This window comes from Diuraphis noxia, unplaced genomic scaffold, assembly GCF_037042655.1.
Source record: "Diuraphis noxia isolate RWA-SAM2 unplaced genomic scaffold, SU_Dnox_SAM2 contig0002, whole genome shotgun sequence".
Taxonomy (NCBI): Eukaryota; Metazoa; Arthropoda; class Insecta; order Hemiptera; family Aphididae; genus Diuraphis; species Diuraphis noxia.
This window is the reverse complement of record NW_028301712.1, coordinates 36,753,551-36,777,454: the sequence shown is the minus strand read 5'-3', so window position 1 is coordinate 36,777,454 and position 23,904 is coordinate 36,753,551. Positions and strand designations below refer to the sequence as shown.

Below are 23,904 nucleotides of genomic sequence, written 5' to 3'. Positions count from 1 at the left end.
ATAAGGAACAATAAAAGTACCTACTATGAAATGAATGTTTTAATATTAATGGTGTGTTTGTAAAAATGAATAAATTTGAAGTGAGTGATAAGTAAGTGAAAAAATGTCCGAACGATCTGTATATAAAACATATGTACTGTAGTTGTCCAAAGTTAAGTAAACAGTAAACACTACATTTGAAAGTACAAGTAACAATTTTCACAGATTTTTTTATTACAGATTAATATATAATAATATTATAGTATACATATAAGCTAAGTTCCAAATACTTATATACATATTCTTGTTTTCGCAGAGAATTAAAATAAAAAATAATAATAATAATGTTATAATTGAAAATATTATGATATTAATATACATTATTATGCTGCAGTGGTAAAGTTTTCCAAAAAACATCGACTAAAGCAGGAAAAATTCAAAGACGATCGGGACAGCTGAAGAATGATGCGCGACACATACTGTATGCTGTATACCTAGGTGATGTACTATAGTACACATACGTGTTCGTTTCTTGTCGCACGTTTGTATACAAATATTATAAGTACCTGTACGGGCTGTACGTATTAGCGCAACCGATGGTTATGGTGGGAGGGACGTTCACTTTCCATTTCAAGCGACAGACTGCTGCAGGTATATAATATCTCGTCTACTGCGGCGGCGGCGGCGGCGGCGGGACCCACGCCCAACCGAATAATAATATCATTTTATATATTGTTAACGATTTCTCTCGGCGCGGCGGCTGTTCATATATAGACGGTTCAGTATGACTTCAGCAGCGCACTGAACATGATGCGCACCGACCCCGCCGCTCCGTCGCGAATATCGTCCCACATCGGACTGGTGGCCCGCAGTCCGGAGGGCCACGCCGCCAAGACCATGCAGATCAAGGGTCACGAAGACCAGTGGGTGGACATACAGGCTCACACGTTTAGGAACTGGGTGAACGAGCACGTGCCGGCCGCCGACCGGGTGGCGAACCTCGCGGAAGATCTGTGCGACGGTCGAGTCCTCTGCGAATTGGTGGAGAACTTACAGCAGCGTAAGGCGTTCGCGTGGAACCACAACCCTGGCAACCGGCACCAGATGTTGGAGAACGTGTCCAAGGCCCTGGCCGCGATTTCGGACGACGGCGTTAAATTAGTTAACATAGGTTAGTACCTCCATCCGCCAACTATATTATAATACACACATCAGGTTTACTTCATCAGACTTTTTATACAGGTGCCTAATTAGTATATCGGAGGTTTTTTCAGTTGGTTCTTTGCGAGCCTTTTATCGAATTGTGTGACTGGGCTACAGGTGGTTGGAAAAACCTCGAGATTTCCTTTTAATTTTTTAGTGTGTGAAATAGATTTTAGGCACCGTGATATGTATTATATTTCGTGCTCGACATTATAATACATATGTCATATATATATATATTTTAATTTCGGTCTCTGCCCACCAACTACATATACACTTCATTTACATCAACATATATACTATATACCGATCTAAGTGAAGTGCCTATATGCTGTATAGATATACCTAATTATTATCAGTGGCATTTGCAGTTGCCAGTTAGTTCCGGACGAGTCTGTTATCGAATTTTGTAATTGTGCAGGTAATCGAAAAAATCTCGCGATTTACATTTAACTTTTGATAGTATATATTAGATTTTAGGCACCATGACATGCATCATATATTATTACATTTTTGATCATATATATTATATAGGTGTGCGCTGCAGGTGGTGCATTCCATTAACAATATCTAACTTATAAGCCCTCATCTAACAACCCGTTGAAAATTAATGATATTAGTTTAAAAAATATATAATTATAATGTGTGTTTTTAATATGTATATGTATGTATATATTTTTCCAAAAACTCAGTTTTCTTGAATCAATTCTAGGTTATATAATTTTCTCAAATTATAATTTTTTTTTTGGATTTTAATCGGGGGATATAATTTTTCGTACCCTTCTTAGATTGTAAATCGTATATTAACCTGTTCTGGAAATTATTTTCCTGCCTGATAAGACGTAGACCGCAGGTGGTGCATTTGCATACCGATACCACGCATCACGCTCATCATGTGTTACGCTTATAAATACCTCCGATTAAACATTAATATAGTATTAAATAAAATCGTTCAAATACAAATAACCTGGGTTAACTCCGTCAACTACATTCTGCGGGTAGAATTATGATTTTTTTTTTGATGTTGAACAGGTGTTGGGTAGTATCGCCAAATAGGGAGTGTTATACAATACAAAACAGTGAGCGAAGTATGCAATAGTTATTCATGTGGGTGTATTGACCTCACATGCTATACTAGAATCGCCATGCTTCTATAAAAATATGATCGGATAATTTTTCATGTATGAATGATATTACGATTATGGACACAATTAGATACCTACTAAATAGGCGGAGCATATCCCCATTTTTTTTAAGCACACAATATATTAGCATTAAATAAAAAAATAATAATATAGAGCCAAAGAGGCACCTTGAAATATATATGTTTCGAATATCGGGTTAGTTAGAATTAATGACCTAATATTTAAATTAATAAAGTATAAACTTTAGCTATATCAATGGAAGCTAAAAAAAGTACCTACAATACTTTTATCTTAGGTTCAGGTTATTTTCCAGTATTACGATTTGACTTTTTTTTTTTAGGAAACGAAGACATCGTTAATGGGAATCTGAAATTAATTTTAGGACTTATTTGGTCACTGATTGTTCGTTATCAAATCGGGCGATCGAAATTTCCACCTAAAAAACTCATGTTGGCATGGCTCAAGGTATAATAGTTATATGCATGCGTACATCTACTCCTACGAATGTATAATTTAAAATATATTCATATTATGTTAACAATTGTAAAATTATAATTATTAATTTATTGGTTTCGTATGAATAGTCTGTATTGCCGGAATGTCGCGTAAATAATTTCACCACAGATTGGAATTCTGGAATATGTCTTTCGTCTTTGTTGGATTACTGTGAACCTGGATTGTTTCCCCATTGGAAAAATTTGGACCCCAATGATAGCGTGAACAATTGCCGCCGTGCTATGGAATTGGCCCGAGATCGTTTCAATATTCCCATGGTGCTTGAACCTGAATATTTAGCTTCACCTTATCTAGATGAACTATCGGGTATGACGTATCTGTCCTATTTTATGAAAGATAAGAGTCCTGGTACTAAGGCCACACTGAACTGGGTGAATAGTCAACTGAAAACTCACACGGTGTCTAATTTCACAGTAAGTATTTTCGTTAGTTTTAGACAAACATGCAAATTCATCGATTTGTATATTTTAGACTGACTGGAAAGACGGTATTGTATTATGTGAATTGACAAAATCTCTCGGCGTCCCGGCCAAGTACCAAAAATCTGACGACCCCGATGTCTGGGAGTCCAACTTAAACGCTGGTATGTGCCATGGGGTATAAATATTTTTATCCGTGAAACGTTTGCTGATATTTTCTTTGCTAAAATATAAGTATATTCATTATACGTATATAGGGATGAATGCTGGTAAAAAGTTGGGCGTCGAACCGCTGTTAAAAGCCAAAGATGTGTCTAGTCTGAACGCTTCACATTTAGGCATGATGTCTTACGTATCTAATTTCCAATGGGTAAAGCCACGCACCCGACCATCACATACCGTACGCGCCCATAGTGACACCCACACCACTAGAGTATATAAACCAGTAGGTTAATTGAATTAAAGCAATATTATAATGTTAATTACAAGTGAATGTAAATTAGAATTAACGTAATAATAAATCGACATTTTTTTTAGACTAGTTTTAAAGTGACATTTTTGGATGCAGAAGTAGACCCAAACGATGTCACGGTGGAAATAATTGGACCGGAACTCAATACTATACCGTGTAATTTGAATTTAAAATCCAATGGTGGTACATGCACGTTCGTGCCACTCATAATTGGAATGTATAAAGTATGCATTTGTTTTCCCTCGGTTGGATGTATATATATTATTTACGTAGTCGACACGGTTCGTGGTTTCAATTTGTAATGTTTGTGTTTATTGCACAGGTTACGATTTTCAATGGCGACGATGTGATCCAAGGGTGCCCAATGTTTATACGAGCTATGCCTGAAGTGTCCGAAATCAAACACTCTGGTATGGAGCCATGTGCAGTCGGATCAATAGTCGAAGTCCAGGTAACTTTTCAGTGCACATTCTCGAAATTTCTAAAGCATGCACCTAAAGTTTGAAGTTTTATTTGTGAGGTTTTCCATTCTCGTTTCCAGATAAATTGTAACGGTGCAAAAGCTCAAAATATTCAAGTATTGGCAATGAGTCCTGACGGCCGAGAATTAGAATGTCCTGTTAAAGAATCGGGAGATGCATATCGGACGACTTTCCAACCCGACGAACCGGGAGAATGGACCATTGCCGTGAAACACCGTGGACAGTTAATTCAGGGTAGTCCATACACGTGTTTTGTATTCGACCCAAATGGAATTAAAGTAAAACAAATCAAAGGAATCGTTGAAAGACTACTGACACAACATTATTAAATTTCACTGTTTTATTGTTTAGTTGCTTGGCTTGGATAGGCCAGCTATTGCGGGAAGCATAGTAAATTGGACTTTAGACGCTAGAGGAACGGGTGGTCTAGGGAAAATAGAAATTGACATCGTACACGATAAACAGTCACTTCCACATACGATTGACCATTTAGGAAATTCTATTTATAACGTCTCTCTACACACTAGAAGACCCGGAAAATATAAAATTTATGTTTACTTCAACGGGGCAACTGTTAAAGGCAAGTATAATTTATAAGATATTAAAAGTGAACAAACTCAACTAGGAACTGTCATTTTTAATAAGTACCTTTAATTTCATCATTTAAAATTTAATTTACTCATTAAATTTAATTCCATATTATTGCTTAGTACCTATTTATTTTTTTTGCACTCCTACTTCTCTAACTATTTTTACATTAAATAAATTATCCATCCAGTTTGTATGGTACCTACTAAATAATTGTATATTTGTATTGTACTTGTACATAATACTAATAATATCAATGTACGAAGGAACATATCTTTTATTATTAAATCTTATAATAGTTAAACTTAACTTATAACTATTTTAAGAAAAATATTTTTATTCTATTAAGTATAGGTATAGTTGGAATAGAAGTAGTTTATACCTACCGATTTATTGTATTTTGTTTGTTTAAAATTTGAAAACAGAAAAATAAAATAATAACTTTTGTGTTTTGACCTTGACTAGATAATTAAAATTAAAAAATGACAATGCATTTCAAAAAAAATCTGTTATGCTTCATTATCATCATTATTGAATCTTAATATATTATGTTCCTACCTATAATAATATATTATATTATAATTTGTTATAATTTTTAGAAATGTTTATAAATTATAAACTTATTTTTATAATACCAATATAAATATTAAAATACAATAAGTTATATAAAATAAACTTAACTTATTGAACCCTATCTATATGCAATATTATTTATGTATTTAAAATATATTGTAGGAAGTCCATTTCCTCTAAGAGTGGGTACAAAAGAAGACATAAAACGACACAGAAGTATTAGTAAGTATTGCTTTTAAATTAAATTTAAAATTATATAAGTACCTACCTTTATTTTATAATATTGTATTACTCATGAATTCATGATATAAAACTATTGAAGTATCGAATAAATTGATATAAAAATATATGGTTGTACTTATGTGGATATATATACGTAATACATGTTATGTACCTATCTACCAATGTAGTCCTAAAGGCTATAACTACTTAATAAAACATATTTATTTTTCAGCACCTACAAAATTAGTCAATGGAAATAGCTCTTCTGCTTTCAGTAAGATGTTAAGAATTTCATACTTATGATAATATTCAGGTTATTAATTATATTTTTATATTTTTAGATGACTTTACTTCTTCTAATGAATATAATAAAATTGGTCTTCTTAGACCTATCTCACCTCTGCAATCGCCAAAATTCACTTCTTCTCCTATTAATCATCTACATAGCAATACGTATAAAGTAGGTTTTATTTTTAATAATAATAAAATAGGTATCATATTTTTTGATATATTTTTATATTTATTTGATAGTCAACTAACCATTCAGAATCTGGATTTCATAGTATCTCATCACCATTACATTTAAATATTCCTAGTTCCCTTTCCCCAAATCATAGTTATGTATCACCAAAAAGTGCTTTGTCTCCGTCAAAACCAAAAAATAATGGTAAGAATAGCTTTTGTTATTATTTATTTCTAACAATGGATCTATTTTTATACATCTATTTTTTTTTTACAGATATAGTTTTTGGAGAAAATATGCAACTCATGCCCGTAAATAGATATTCAACAATTTACATAAATTCTGACGAGGCACTAGCCAATATTAATGTCACAGTGATTGGTATGTAAAATGTTGATTTCATGGTAACAAAATATTTCGTTTATGTTTTTACATAATATATTTGAAATGTTATAGGTCCATCAAATAAGATGATTCCTGTGAGAATGTCTAGGAACATTGCACAAGGTCATATTTTGGCACAGTTTACAGCTGAACAAATTGGAGAACATTCAATTGATGTGAAAATTAATGGTACAAGAGTTATTGGTTCTCCATTTAGGTAAATCTAAATCTAAAGCTAATATAAGAATATATTACGTTCAAAACATTAAATTTGTATTTTTTTTTAATTGCTTAACCGTTAAACTTTAACGCATTTTAAATTTATATACAGTGAAAACTCTCTATAACGAAACTCGTTACAACGAAAAACTCTATATTACGTAAATAAAATTAAGTTAACTTATAATGGTTGGTTTGATTTAAATTACTCTCTATTACGAAAACTCTCAATAACGAAAGAAATCACATGGTCCCTTCAGATTCGTTATAGAGAGTTTTCACTGTATAATCATATAAAATATCTAAAATAATACAGTTTTATCCTTGTTTATTTAAATCCTGTTTTCTCAGGAGTCATGCATATGATGTGTACGCTATTAAAGTTGGCCATATACCAAATGGAGTGGTGGGTGAACCAGTAGAATTTGAAAGTAATTATTAACGAGTAACTATAGAAGTTATTCATAATTAGAAATACAAATATTTAAGATTGTTCCTAACATTTTTAAACTTTATTATATAGTTGATGGATCAGGAGCAGGTTCTGGTAATCTAGAAATTCTTGTAAATGGAGGACATGTCACTAGTTTTGTCCGAAATTTAGGCAATCAAAAATTTTTAGCATCATTTGTACCACATAAAGCACTAATCCATTTAGTTGATATGAAATTTAACAACGAACAAGTACCAGGTAATATTTTTTAATCTCTAATGTATTCTTTATTGTTAAAAATATCGAGAAAGAAAGTTCCCACGTGTAAGTTAATGGGATTAAATGAGTTGAATACATTTTAAAATTATAACTATACATTTTAGCATGTCCATTAACTTTTACCTACTGAAAAATGTAATGATTTGTAATGTTTTGAGAGCATAATACAATATTTAAATAGTAATTGTATAGGTAGGTAATTACCTAGGTAGTAGGTACCCTATAGTTAATTAAAAACAGTAAAAAAGTTAGGCTAATTTATAAGTATTAAGTTAAATGTAGGTACTTTAGCAATATTATAAATACCTAGGCGCGAAAAATAATGAAATGTACCTACAAATGAAAATGCTATGCATATCTATGATTCGTCACAGTTTTAAAATTAAAAATAAAACAATATTAAAATTCAACTCCAACATGTATATTATAAAGTGTCTTATAATTCATGTATTTGTAAAGTACACTTGTATTTTTTTACTTAGCAAATAATACATGTACGTATATTAAATTCATCTATCAAATTTCGGCATCTATAGTCTATGGATCTATTATGCATCAAACCTTTCAAAGATATACATGTAGATAATATACCAATACGTATTAGTAAATATATAAAAACATAATGTCTTTTTAATTTATTATAGTTAATAAATGTACCTAAGTAAAATATTGAGCACTTAAGTGTAAGTACCTAGTCATAATATATACCTTGTATTTAATTTTCCATCCTTAAAGTTATAATAATTGTACGTTTTATAATTTTTTTAATTAAAAAATTGCAAACTTTCCTAATTTTGTTAAAATTTGAACTTTAAATGTTTTTAAAAAAGCGTATCTTAAATATTTTCAAACTGCTATTATAAAAAGGTATGAGGAACCTCGTATTAAATTTTCACCTTTATTAACCTAGAAAATGTTTTTATCGATATTTAATAAAAACAAAAATATACAGAAAATTAAAAAGTCTATAAATAGCTTATCAAGAGTCAATATTTTTTGAAAATTATTCAATTTATGAGGAATATTGTATAAAACGTTCAAGTTAAAATTAAAAGAAATATTTTTTTATTAATTTCTAACTCAATTGTTTGCAAATGTTCATGATTTTTATGATTTTTGTTAAAATTCGAACTTTAAAATCTGGCCTAACCTAACCTGGAAATTTTCTATTTTGACCTCTTAAAAGTATCAACTAATTACAATTTGCTACCATAAACTACCCCTAAAGTTGAAAATTAAGCACTTTTAAAAATAATTTTTGTATACATAAACACTAAAATTAGAGAAAAAAACACATAATTTTTAAATCAATATATTCAACGCTCATCTCAGAATCTTAAATGTATGCACCTATACTCAAGTATGTTGCCATTTTGTTATACAAAAATGAAAAAAGTAAAATATTTTAATAGATAATGGTAAAAGTTGTAAAAAGAATTTTTATGTTTTAATTATATACATATTTATATATATAATAATAATAATAATTACAAAACACGTATACGCGTCGCCGGTGTTGAATGTGTTAAAACTTAAAATTATAAGTGTTCTTTAATAAAAGATTCAAATTTTAATCTACAGTATAGGTATACATAGTGGTATGTACACTACCTAGTTAGGAATGCAAAATTCGTTTGATTTATTTTATTTTTGTAATTTTGCAAAATATGTATGAGCATAATATTCCATATAGGTACTTAATCTGTTGAACGTAGGTAATAATGTAATATAAATATATTTATATTTAATATAGATATATTAAAAAATATAACTGATTGTGTCTATGATTGCAAATAATACCTATAAGTTATCACTTATGTATTATACTTTATAATTTTTATTAGCTTAATGTAATTGGATATAATGTATAAGGTAAATTAATTACTTGGTTTTTTATATACAATAAATAATTTACGAAAATTCTTAGAAAGTTCTTATCTTAGCACACAATTTTTCCAAATTATTTTTGTATGCAATTAATAAATTTAAAATTATTTATTTTCAAATAGTAATTCATATTTATTCTTTATACCTATGTAAGTTTTTTCGCTCCTCTTATATTTCTTAAACATGTTTCTCTGTAACTTTCGCAGGTTGGGTGTGAAACCTTTTCATAGAACACTATATGGTAATAAAAATAAAAATAAGTAATAACCCACCTACTGATATCCAACTTCAGTATCTATGTAAACAAAACTTATCGATACGTTCATGAATAATATAAATCTGGTATAGACAGAAATTTACTTAACTACATAATGGGATTTTCTCATTTCCGCTCATATAGAAATCGCATTTATAGTATTTATATACTGTTCGATGAACGAAAAGTAGTTTTCCAATGCCTTAGCCGACATCGGTAATATTAAACTTTCGATATAAAGCACAAAGTATGACAAAAAATTATTTTTGAACTTAAATGCAATAATCATGCTCATCATGGTCCAATATGTCTTTCAAAACGAGGAACAGATTTATTTTTTTACCGTTCAATTATTTTTTGTGGCTTTTATATTATTTATTTATTTTCCAATACATTTCATTGGCGATTACTGAGTCTTACCTTTCTAAATTATTATAAATTAATAAATAATTTTTAAATATATAAATGTATATACACGTTCATCTTCGATTTATTGTTTTCTGATTTTCGATTGGTAATAATACCAATTAAATAAATGTACGTGCCCAATGTTCTATAACTTCTTATACGATTTGAGGGATTAATGGTGTCACGATGATTAAATACGAAAAAGCGCAAGTAAAATTTCCAATTCTACGATTATAAATTAATATTTGATTTACGATGCCGATGCGCAGTACGGTGTTATTCGTGTTAAAATAATAATAAATGAATATGGTCAACATATTTGAAATTCTTGGAGGGAAATTCGATGCCGGAAGACATTCCAGTTGGCGCGCCTGTGTCTTTGGAATTTTTCTCTACCATCGATAGTTGTGGTTACTGTGTTGTACACCCACAAGGATTGTCGATTTACAGAATACATTAATAGATACTACCCGCGATCAATTATTTTTCATAATCATAAGCGTGTATTTTATTATATTATTCCACATTTACACCCAAATACAATGTTATTGTTAAATTAAAGTTGGAATTAATAAAACTGGTGACATGAATTGATTACTCATAGAAGCTGTTTTAGGCTTCATGAATGATGTAAATATTTCCTCAAAATATTCTTATAGCCATTCGAATCGCCCCCTCTTGTAAATCGGATAACACAAATATCGCGTCGATGAAGATATCGATATTTTTATCATGTACACGTCAAACAGGTAGATGCAACAGGTCGGTGGTTTATTTATCGTGATTAGTAGTAGTGTGTATGGTTCGTTTTGTATTATTTTATTTTTTCTTTAGGTTTTTTTTGTAATTTAATTTTTTTTGGTAGTTTATGTTTTTAGTTTAAATATCAATAAAATGTTTTTTAATTCGCGTTATAATAGATTGTCTCGATACATTGCTCAAAGTGAAATGAAGAAGGATTACCCTCTGAAGTTTATATAAAAGTAATGTTTAATATTTTTTACTTATAGCCTACAGATGGGGTTTTGGTAAAATAGATAGTACTTTTTAATGTTTAATACATACATTATTATTAAATAAATACCTACTGTTAGAAATTTGTAGGTTTTATATTGTTAGATTGTTCACCAAAATATTTATTTTATAAACTTGATATATTGTTTTTGTTCAGTTTTCGATTTACAAAATATCATAATTGGCTATTTCAATTTATACTGTTTAACAAGGATTTAATTGTGCTTCATCTTAAAATATTGTGTGGTATGCACATAATATTTTCGATCAGGAATTAAAATAATTAAAAAAAACAAAAACAAATAAATTATTTGAAATAATATTACCATAATTTCTAGTTTCAAATTACCTAATAATGATAGATAAAATACATTTTAATATACACAGTGTGTGAATAATATACTCATGATGTATATAAAAGATAATATAATATACATCTTTACAAGTACAGCAAACAAAAACAATTCTTTCTTTTTGCACTTTCTAAAATTAAATAATTTGACTTAAAATATTATTAAAGAACGGCAATGTGTCATAAGGTCATGAGCTAATATTATATGCGTAGTTTCTGAATTTTAGTATTTAAAAAAACAAATTATATCTTTTAAATGTTTATTCAGCCATTTAGATATACCTACCCCTTACTTTACAAAGTATGAATAAGACCGGATTGGACAAATTCAACCTACCTGTTTTTTCATGCATTATCGACTCACTTACAAACTTTATATCAAAAATATCTAGAACCATATATTATGGTATTTTGGTCTGTGCAACTCCAAAATTTATACTCCATTTTTCAATTTTAAGCATTTAACATATTTTCAATCAGCAGTCTCATGATTTAAACGATCCAAAATTGTTCAGTCCCACCGAGTTTTACTTTGTAACTCACTTGGCCAATTTGGCTCTGGGTATGAATCAGTTGACTAATTTTTTTAATACCTAATAACCTAACTTAAAATGTAATATTAACTATGTTAATGTCATAAAATGTAATAGGTTTACTCATTTACTACTATGATATAAAAATAGCTATAATATTAGTGCTTATTATTAATATGTCTACGAGTATGTCTAGCATTCAATAGAATTGAACCTATACATTTAAGATTTCATAATTTTTTTTGAAATTTTAACATTTTAACATTTTTATAAATTAATTAAAATTTCAAGCTTAGTAGGAATTTATGTATTTTTTAAGCTATACACATTTATTCTATAAATATGAATGTTTATAATTTAATTATTTTTATATAAAGTTATTCCTTTTGATTATATTAGTTGATATTCATATTGTTTGTTACCTTGATAAACAAAGATTATATTTGAATATACAATAAATTATTGAACTATATAAATACTTTCCATGTTTAATTTGAGAGTACACAAACAAAATAATTATGAACATTTGTATTCAATTGATTTTATGTTAAATATTCCTGACCCAACTATTAGAAAATTCTTAAAGTGTTACTGTGTTTTGTTATGTGAATCATCAATTCAGATACACACCCACATGTTTTTTTTTTTAATAAGATGTGTTGCAATAATGGTTTTGAATTATTCATTTCCACTTTTATATTTTGTGATGTTTTATATTACCAGATTTTAATATAACAAAGACATACTTAATGATATTACTACAGTAAGTTATGAAAATAAATACGATTTTCACCAAATAGGATCAACACATTATTTTTAATTACTTGTAAAAAAAAAAATAATTAATGTATTTAATCAGAATCATATTTTTTTTATCATTACTTCTTCTTTTCACAATTTATTATGTAGGTATTAAGTAAATTATATTAATTTTGAATGTTATTGATTATTATTGATTTTTCATATGAATTTACAATATATTTTAACAATATGTTATAAAATCCCTTAAAAAAATATTCTATACATTATAAATTATAATAGTATTCTACAATTAATAATTTAAAGATTTTGAGATCTTGTGAATTTACAGTAATGTATTTTAATTATTTTAATTATTTTAATTAATAGTAAAATTGAGAGTTATGTTATTTTATTTTTAAATATTATAAAATAATGTATTATATTTTCACTTTTGTATGTAACTTAACGCCTCAATTACTTGGATATTTAATAAGGTAATAGGTTTGGTACTACATAGCTGTATACATACAGAAAAAACAATTACTATTATTATCAGTGTACCTAATTAACTTGTTATTTATTTACTTTATTTATTTTCAGGGAGTCCCTGGGAAGTAACAATCATGAGTGGAGGATCATATAGCCCAAAATTAAGCGTCCTCGGTGATGCTGTAAAATTAGTACCTGTTGATTCAGTAGCAATATTTCAAATAAGTGCTATCGGTTTTCATCGAGAAGATATACAAGTTAATGTATTAAGTATGTTAATTTAGTTTAATATTGACCTATTTTCATTTTTAATCATGTTAAATATATACTGAACACATTATATTTAAATATTTTTAAGGTCCCACCAAACGCAATGTTCAATCTAAAATTATAAATGAAGGAGGAAATGGAATATTTAGACTAGAATTCATTGTGATTGAAGTGGGAACACATTTGGTTGATGTTAGTGTGGCTGGCCATAAACTTGGAACTGGTACATTATTAGCCAAAGGATATAATTCAGCTTTGATAAGAGTAACTGATGTTTCTGATGCTGTTGTTGGTCAACCTTGTCAATTCAGAGGTTAGTTTAAGAGAATATGTTATAATAATTTTTCATTTATTTTGGTATCATAACATATAAAACAAAACAATGTTTGACTTAGTAGTTCAGTGGCATATTTACTAAGTTTTTTCTATGGTAGGGAGGAGAATATCTACTATCCAAAACTTACTAACTCTGCTTCCTTATCTAAAACATTTGTCTGAGCTATGATTTAAGTTTTTAATTTATTACTTTTACTGAGTATGAGAGTTATAAATATGTAATGAATTTCAGTTAATATTATTTAAATGTGCTTATTTGTATACCTATCATACAATGTTTAATCAATTTATGTCATAAAGCCTACAGCTTTGAAACTATGAAATGTGCCTAATTGTTTTATTATATTTTGTTTTACAATAAAATGTTTCATCATGGACCGTTTAACTGCATTAAAAAAAAAAAAAAATTAATATTAAATATTAACATTTGTGTATCCTATTTTATTATAGTTGACGCTAGTGATGCTGGTGAAGGCCAATTAGAAATATCCATTAATGAAGGAGAAGTACCAAATCATGTGACTGTAGTTGGAGGTGGAAGATGTTTAGTATCTTTTACACCTGAACATGTTAAACCTCATATGATTGATATAAAATTTAACAGTGAAACTGTAATAGGTAAAAAATAAGTTTAAATAATTTTAAAAAAGTAATAACGATTTAGAATATGAAGTTTTAATATTTAATTGTAATTTATTTATAGGATGTCCATTTGTATGCTCAGTATCTGACACAAGTCGCGTGTCTGTTAATTTATCTCGTTTAGAGTTGATACCTGTTAACCATGTGGCAAAATTTCATATGATGGTTGATAATTCAGCTTCAGCTGAATTGTCTGTTTCTGTAACTGGTAAGTAATATTTGTTTTATTATTTTGTTATGTATCTTTGTAATAATATTTTTCTTTAAATTTTAGGGCCTACCACTGAGCTTCCAGTTAAAGTTACGGGAAATGTAAATGTAGGCTTTACTGCTGAGTTTACACCACTCCAAGTTGGAGCCCATTCAATATCAGTTGAATATAATGGACACGCCGTTAATGGTACTCCCTATGTGGCTAAAGCTTATGATTCAAGCAAAGTTTTAGTTGGACATGTGCCTAAGGGACATGTTGGAAATACATTTCAATTCACAGGTATAATTAAACATTTTTTTACTCTAAAATTTAAATATTATTTACTGTAATATGGTTAATATTTAATATTATTTTATGTAGTTGATGCTAGTGAAGCTGGTGAGGGAAACTTAGAAATTACTATATCAGCTAGAGGAGCAAATATTCCCACTCAAGTACACCCACAAGGCAATGCTAAATTTGCCGTTAGTTTTCTACCACTTCAGCCTACTGATCATGTTATTACTATCCATTTCAATAAGGAACCAGTCCCAGGTTAGATACATTTTAAAATGTGTAATATTCACAAATTTGACTTACCTATAAAATTATTTGTTTTAAATTCATAATTATGTTTGTTTTAGGGTCTCCTTTTATTGCTCATGTTGAGGGAGATTTACCGCTAGTTAGTGGTACTTCACTGACTAGCGCTCCTGTCTCAACTACTTCTCATTTCACTATGAGCAATGTATCTGGATCATTGGATGACATTGAAGTTAATGTTGAGGGTAAGTTATTAATACAATTATATTAATTTTGAAATCTTTCATTCTATATATTTGCCTCAGCACGACTGTATGGAATTTCAATTAAAGCTTGTCTACAAGTATGTGTGTCTATATTTTTACAGGTGGGCGATATCAAAAATCTCGATTATACTGATACTTCTCTCTTTTATTAATAACAAACTTAAAACAATTTTTATCAGCTATTAACGCTAATATTTTAACTTGGTGGTAGACCTTCAAATGTAATGTAGAAATAAAACTAGTTAATTTGGCAAAATATATATATTAAAAAGGTATTAGTTTATGCAGGTTATATAAATATGTATATGAAAAAAAATTTGCTAAGTAGTAATACTTTTAAAAGGTTTATCTTGTGAAAACATTTCTATTATTAGTTATAACGTTATTTGACAATTTAATTAGTACTTGAGAAAACAATATAATAATTGTTTATATACTGGATTTGAAACAATTATATATTTTTATTGTTAAGTAAAAATGATCAATAAGGGTAAATTTACATAGTTTTTATTTGCAAACTTTTTTTTTTTCATTGAAAATAGAAAAAAAGAAAATCTGTACACATAAATTTGTATAATAAGTGATTACGATAACAATTATAATATGAACATAGCGTGAATCGCATGATAGTGGAAATCACCCAATGGTAATACCCCTCGTACAATTTCTTAAATATTTTATTTGCATACTAAAATTCTTTTTGTATGAGTTGATATTTTTATAATTTAATGTTATATAGTTCAGTAGGTTCTTGCGCCTTAATGATCTTATTGACACAAATCCACTTTGATTAAATATTTGCATGGGTAATAAAGATGTTTTCATCAGGTATATTTAACTTGCATTAATAACGGTTACATATTTCAACACATTTAAATCTTAACGTAATTTTAGAAAACTTAATGCAATATTATAAAATAATTAAAAGTTAACAAATTTTGATTTTATTAATTTCATATAGTATAATTAATGTTAAATTGTATTTGTTGAGTTAAAAATTTACATTGTATGACATATTTTGTAGAGCTTGTAAATTGAGTAACTTATAGTCTGTTTTCTGATTATGCATATATACTTATAAGTTATTTAATAGAAAATATTCAATCAAAATTTTACTAACTTAAAATACAATTTTTTCTTTGAGTATATTTTTTTCTTCATTTTTCATCTAAGTAATTCTTTATTATAATTTTTCTATTATAAAACTTAACTGATTCCTAATATAGCAGTAAAGAAAAAAATAGAATTTATGTTATACAAAATACAAAAAAAAGGTTTTTTGTAAAATTAACTTGTTATCAGAACGCTTAAAAAAAATTTAATTTTTATTAAATATATTTTAACTATTTTTGTGCTTTATGCATGCTAAACATTAAATAATTGCATTTTATTACATATTTTATTTTATTTAAGTTTTTATTTTTATTTGAACATTATTTTTACTTTAAAGTTTAAACATTAAAAAATGTTTGTTTAATGCTTATGCGCTTCTCTTATTCAAATAATGTACTAACACTAATGAAGTATTATATAGGTCCTAACGGGTCGGCAGTTCCTGCCCAAGTAAAAGAATCTGGTTCACAAACATATAAAATTGAGTTCTGTCCTAAAATTGTCGGTGAACATAAAATTGCTGTAAGTTATCTTCGAACTCCAGTAGCCGGATCTCCATTTAGTTGCAAAGTGTATGATATCAAAGCTATTAAAGTGAAATCAGTACCTAAGGGTACAGTTGGTCAACAAGTCACTTTTATTGGTAAATATATATAATTTATAATTTTAAACAGTAAATTTATCTAGCTGGTAAACTTTAGTTGAAACAAGTCAAGCTGGTCCAGGCAATTTAGAAGTTACAGTAAATGGTGGTCGAGTGCCAACTTCTGCTCAAGCTCAAGGGCCACATACTTATGCTATATCATTTACACCTCGTCAACCAACTGTTCATACTGTACATTTACGTTTTAATAATCATGATGTACCAGGTAAAGTAAAGGTTAAAAATTTGCATATATAGTTTGTCATACAATCATAAAATCATGAATATCTGATATCATTAAAAATACAATTATTTGTTGTGTGTAACTAGTGAAAGAAAAGTTTAAATTTAATTTAAATATATCTTACTATATTTCATGTGATTATTTGATAAATTTAAACATTTTTATTTTAGGTTCACCATTTACTTGCTCTGTTTCTGAAGCTGCTAGAGTGGTTGTTTGGTCAGCTACCGAAGATAAAGTCGCTGTTGGTAAGATAGCGTCATTTGCTGTTCAATGTGAAAGTAGTCCTCAAGTACAAGTTCTTGCACCTCTTAGGCATTCTTTACCCGTTACTCTTATACCTGCTACTCAACCATCAACTCACAATGTTCAATTTACTCCTATTGATGTTGGTAAGTTTGTATTATCTTTTCACCAATCAATTTCATTAATTTTATTGTTATTACAATAATATATTTTACTTTTAACTAGGTGACCATAGTGTTGAAGTTAAAGTAGATGGTATACATGTTGAAGGCAGTCCGTTTTTAGTTAAAGCATATGATGCTTCTAAAGTTCGTGTTACAGATATTAACACAGGATTTGTTGGAAAACCAGTCAATTTCAATAGTAAAAATGAATGAATTAATTTATGATACAAAAGATACTAAAATTTCTGTCATTTTAGTTAATGCTAGTGAAGCTGGTGCCGGTAATTTAGAAATCATAGTATCAGTGAATGGAGTTAATGTTCCAAATTATGTTCAATCTGAAGGAAATGCAAAGTTCCGTGTTAATTTTAAGCCCCGAGACGCTGCCCCTCATAGTTTGAGTGTACGTTTCAATGGTGAACCTATTCCAGGTAATATAATATGTCTATATGTTTATAGGTTTATTTCATATAATATTTAAATTGTAATAAAAATAATTGTTTAATTAACTATTTATCATACAGGGTCTCCATTAACTTGCAGAGTATTGGATATTGATCAAGTCGCAGTAACTGGAAATGGCGTTCGATATTGTGCCATAAAAAAGACAGCTGACATTAAAATAGAAAGTCCTGATATATCCAATGATACAAATTTCAAAGTCAATGTATTTTCACCATCTGGACAACTGGTTGATGTTAAAACGAGCATCATGGCCAATGCTATTGGAGTGTATTATATACCAAATGAAATTGGTAACCTTTAATGTTAACATATAGGAATAAAGAACATATTTTATAAAATATTATAATTTATAATTAATCAAACCATTTCCAGGAAGACATATGATAGAAGTTTTTATAGAAGATCAGCCAGTTGATGGTAGTCCATTTGCTTGTAATGTGTATAATATAAATAATATAAAAGTTACAGGACTTGATAGTGCTAAAGTATGTTTCTTACATTCAACATGATATATTTTATTTTGTTATATGCACTCATAGAATATTTTTACATAGGCTAGTAAACCAGTTACCTTTAGTGTAGATGCCACAGAAGCTGGAGAAGGTACATTGGAATTGGTTGTTAGTAGTCAAAAAGGCACAGTTAAAGCAGAAGTAGTCGCTTGTTCCAGAGGATTATATGATGTGACTTTTGTCCCTCATAATGCAATACCACATTTTGTTAATATTACATTTAATGATGAAATTGTACCGGGTAAATAACTTTAATTAAAAATTAAGATTTGCAGATTAGGATGAAGGTTTGTAATTATTAAAATTAAAATTTAAAGGAAGTCCATATAGTTGTGATGTTATTGATTTAAATGGAGTTAAGAAAGGAGCATCTGGTTCATCAATAACTGCATATGGTGAAGGATTGCAACGAGTAAAACTTGGTTACCCGGCTCGTTTTGATATTAATCCGCATATTGCTGATCATGGATCCATTAGTGTGATCATAAAAGGTTTATTTTCTGCTTTGATAAAAGATCTATTGTTGATAAAAATAATTCAATTATTATGCTATTATGAATAAAAATTATTTTTGAAATTAGATCCTGATAATAAAACTATACCTGTTAATTTACACAAACATGACAGTGGGTTATATCGGATAACATATCGTCCATCTATTGTTGGTGTTCATATGGTAACAATTCTGCATAGAAATCAACCAATTACCAAACATCCTTGGAAAGTTCAAGTCATAGATTCTGAGTTAGTCATTGTTAGTGGACTCAATGAAGCTATTTGTAATAAACCTACATCATTTAAAGGTATGAAGAAAAAAAAAATTTAAAAACATTAGGCAATATTCTGATTTACAATTTTTTTCTCATATTATATAGTTGATACAAGAAATGCTGGTAAAGGAGAATTATCGGTGGCAATTAAAGCAGCTGGCCGTGATGTCAAACTAAAATCGTCAGATGTTGAGTCTAATGGTATCTATCAAGTAGCATATCAGCCTGTAATACCTGTACCCCATTATGTTCACGTGAAATACAATAATTTTAATGTACACGGGTCTCCGTTTATGGTGAATATCCGAGAACAAAATCCATCTACATCAGCTGAACTTCGAGTTGTTGGTCTTGGACTTTACCAAGGTATTTCTAACAAAATGTCTACATTCATAATAGACAGTGCTGGTAAATCTAGTCATGAATTTGATGTTGTCATTACCGGTACACAACATAGTGCTGTACCAGCCCAATGTTATCAACATAAAAATGGTATGAACTTGATTGTTGAATTTACACCTCCTAAAGTTGGTGAGTATTTTTATAGTTTAATATTTCTACTATAAATTTAAACAATTTTTTTTTTATTCAGGGCAGTATAATATTGATGTTACACACTTTGGTAAACATTTAAAAGGATCACCATTTACCAGTTATGTACACGATGCTAGTAAAGTTAAAATCGACAGTCTTCCAGAGAAGAACAGTTCAGTTATTCATAAACCAATGTCATTCAAATGTTAGTATACAGTAGTAAATTTCTGAGATTGAAATTGACAAACTGTGTTTTACAACTTTCAGTATTACGGAAGAATGCTGGTTTAGCTGATTTTACAGTTACTTGTCTTGGACCAGAGAACGAAGATGTTCCAGTTGATTTAAAAATGTTCAATGAAGATATTGATGTTGTTGAAATAAATCCCACAGTACCTGGAGATTATATTTTTAACATCTGTTATGGCAAAGATCACATAACTGAATCTCCATTAAAAGTGCATGTGGCGGATCCAGGAGTACCTCGTGCCTGGGGTTCTGGTCTTGTCAAAGCTCTTAAAGATGTTTCAACAAAATTTTATATCTCAGCGTTAGGCACATCTTATCACACTGTTCCTGTTGTTAATATACGCAATGGTTCTGAAATAATACCTGTGACAATTAATCAATCTTCAAGTGGTCATGAAGGAGATTATGAAGTTTTATTTATTCCAAACCATATTGGTTTTTGTGATATAAACATTGTTTGGAATGGAAGACATGTTGGTAATTCACCATATAAGTGTATGGTTGTTGATTTGACTAAAGTGTTAACAATTGGTGATTCAAATTTAAATAGTCGTATTATACTTGGAGTTAATGCTCCCACAACATTGACATTTGATACATCTATTGCTGGTCCTGGTAAATACTATACTTCTTGTTATATTGTTATTTATAATTAATTATAATTCTTACTATTCATATCATAGGTGAACTAGATGGTCATTTAGAAAGTCAAGGAGGAACAATTGTTCCAATAATGATTGACCACTCTGGTGATAATGTTAAATGTGTATTAACACCACACATATCTGGCCCACATGCCCTGTACTTAAATTTTGCTGGACTACCATTACCAGGTTCACCATATCCTGCTTTAGTAGAAAGTGGCGCTGCTGGTGTACGAGTATTACTATCTGGAAGTGGGCTATCAACAGCTACTTGTGGTCAACAAGCAGAATTTATAATTGATGGATCACAAGCAGGACCTGGTATGTTTATTCTACTAGTACATTTTCATGTGTTTTTTTTTGTCAATTGTTATTATGGTTTTATCACTTAAATTTAGGCAATCCTGTAGTTACCTTAGCAGGCTCCAGGCATGAAATATTAGTCAATATCGAAAAAACAGGTGATAATGTGTATAGTGCCAATTATACTCCAGTAAGTCCAGGCGCTTATTTATTAAATGTGCTCTGGGGTCACAGGTAAATAAATAAATATATATATATATATGTTTACAGCATATAATTATATATATTTTCTCATTTCAGGCAAGTTAAAGGTTGTCCTTTAAAGGTTAATGTAACTGGTGTTTGTGATGCTAGTAAAGTTCTATGCACTGGAGATGGTCTTGGTATAGGTACAGTTGGAAAAGATATCAGAAGTTTTATTGATACACGAAGAGCAGGTCCAGGTATAAAATATAAGACATTTTGTTTTTATGTTTATTATTTATAACATAAAATTATTAACCATTTATTAATGTACATGTATATTTCAGGGGAGTTAAGTGCTCATTGTATTGGACCTCATAAAGTTGCTTACTGTGAACTTTATGACCACGGAGATGGTACTTTCACATTAAATGTGAAACCACAAGAATCAGGCAGACATACACTGACTGTTAAATATGCCGGTTTGTATAATAAATAACTTTATAATATATTGTAGGGCATTTCATTATTTGGAATCTACATACACCATTATAATTGAAACAATCTGTATTAATTTATTATTATTAGGTAGGTATTACTCATATTCTATTGACCCTAAAGTATACAAATGCTATACAATTTTAAATAAATCTCAATAATATATTTAAATTAAGACCTAATGTGCATGTCATGCACAACAGTCACATATCTTATAGGGAGGAGGAAATCCCCCCCCTCCAATAAAAATTCTGTTAAAGTATTGGGATGAGCCCCAAATTTTGTAGGTTATTCCTGTGCATGATAGGCAAGACCTGTGGATACGTCTATGATGATATATATTTCTTCATAATAATAAATATAAATAAACGTTTTGCTATAGTTTATGTGAATTTTGTATTTGTATATACCAAAAATTTAGGCGAGGATGTACCTGGAAGTCCTTTTACTGTTCGTGTTAGTGGTGCGCCAGATGCTAGTAAAGTTCGTGTGTATGGACCTGGAATAGAACACGGTGTGCTAGCAATTTTCCAAAGTAGATTTATATGTGATACTCGTGGAGCTGGAGCTGGACAATTAACAGTCAGGGTTAGAGGACCCAAAGGTAAAAACTTAAACACTTTATATTATACTAAATCATATTTGTCAATTTTCAAATTTATTTTTATTAAACCATTGTTGAATATTAGTATAATATGATATTATGTTATTATTGTAAACTTGTTTATGTTTTAGGAGCATTCCGTGTAGAAATGCAACGTGAAAATCAAAAAGATCGAACTATACTGTGTAAGTTTGATCCAACCGAGCCTGGTGATTACAGAGTTGAAGTTAAATGGGCCGGGGAACATGTCCCTGGATCGCCATTTATGGTCATGATATTTGACACACAAGAAGAACTTAATCGATTTTTACAGGTAAATTACTCGTATGATAACATGACAGTTGTTTTGAGTATGTATTATTTCATTTTTTTTTTCTTTCATCAATGATTTTAGGGTAATCATTCACCAGCTGGTTCGGATCTATATAGTAGTGTTAATTACTCATCAAGTTATGCTCACATCACACCTTAAACTTTGTTACTAGGTGAATAATATATATATATATTTTTTTTTTTTGTTAAACAATTTTATTACATTAAAAATAATTTTTTTTAACTAGGATTATTGACAAACAAATCCGTCCAACTGACTATTGATTTTTTTTAAATGTATATTATATTAATTATTTATTTAATGTTTAATTTTTTTTTTTTTATTATATTTACAAATTAACTTATTTGAAAAATCAAAATTTAGTACTATGTTCTTGTTATATGTCTTACGTGTATTATTTAACCAAGTTCTTAAATTAAAAAAAAAAAAAAAATATTAATATATTTTGTCTCGTTATTTTTTTCATTCAATAAGAAATACAAAGAAATCCTATACAGTCTATTGCTTAAAATTAGGTACTAAATTTAAAACTTTCTATCTTCTTATCATACAATTTATGTGCTGTTGCAATTTATACCATAAATATTATGTACATCAACATAATTGATGTATCTAGGTAATTAATAGTTGAATGTGTTTCAACAAAAAAATTATTATCATATGATATTGTAGATATATCACTCAAATATATCCTATAATTTATTAATGAAGATATTTTGAAAAATGAATTTAAAATTTTAATCTCAATCTTCATAATATGAATATCATAGTAGGTACCTATATTATTTTGTTAAAAAATATGTATGCAGAGTGTCCCATAAGGATTTTTAAGAACAAATGTAATATGGTATTAGTTAATTCATTTTTTTTTTTGTATCTGAACTACTATCGTGCAAAGACATTAAATATGTCAGTGAACCTTATACAGTGAAGCCTCTAAATACCAGACACTCAGTTGCCGTAATTTTGAACGTTATTTGAGAGGGGAGGGGATAAATTCTTTAAAATGACTAGAAGAAATTAATAATTACATATTTACAACTTATTTTATTATTTATATACTTATTTATAATCAATGATATTTCTATATT

General features: G+C 28.9%; 1 protein-coding gene across 2 annotated transcripts; it reads left to right on the top strand.

Annotated features, from left to right (window-relative positions):
* The first annotated feature begins 768 nt into the window (after positions 1-768).
* jbug (filamin-type immunoglobulin domains fbug) lies at positions 769-23,256 on the top strand. Of its 2 annotated transcripts, XM_089219534.1 has the most exons (45): positions 769-1,150; positions 2,668-2,792; positions 2,912-3,256; positions 3,315-3,426; positions 3,520-3,707; positions 3,800-3,958; positions 4,057-4,185; positions 4,276-4,494; positions 4,568-4,796; positions 5,540-5,599; positions 5,832-5,873; positions 5,941-6,059; positions 6,131-6,266; positions 6,339-6,443; positions 6,519-6,663; positions 7,017-7,096; positions 7,189-7,356; positions 13,169-13,327; positions 13,416-13,640; positions 14,114-14,281; positions 14,367-14,513; positions 14,580-14,798; positions 14,880-15,053; positions 15,143-15,286; positions 16,842-17,063; positions 17,122-17,289; positions 17,478-17,699; positions 17,779-17,916; positions 17,975-18,148; positions 18,242-18,472; positions 18,555-18,667; positions 18,737-18,935; positions 19,012-19,185; positions 19,276-19,497; positions 19,570-19,995; positions 20,057-20,203; positions 20,266-20,862; positions 20,931-21,212; positions 21,290-21,428; positions 21,495-21,637; positions 21,725-21,859; positions 22,297-22,479; positions 22,611-22,792; positions 22,874-22,964; positions 23,040-23,256. In XM_089219534.1, the coding sequence occupies exons 1-44, from the start codon at positions 787-789 to the stop codon at positions 22,949-22,951; spliced, it is 8,136 nt and encodes a 2,711-aa protein (XP_089075660.1). In that variant the 5' UTR covers positions 769-786; the 3' UTR covers positions 22,952-22,964; positions 23,040-23,256. The 2 variants fall into 2 exon arrangements, with proteins under 2 accessions (XP_089075660.1, XP_089075659.1); XM_089219533.1 differs by having other exon boundaries at positions 22,874-23,256.
* The last annotated feature ends 648 nt before the right edge of the window (positions 23,257-23,904 follow it).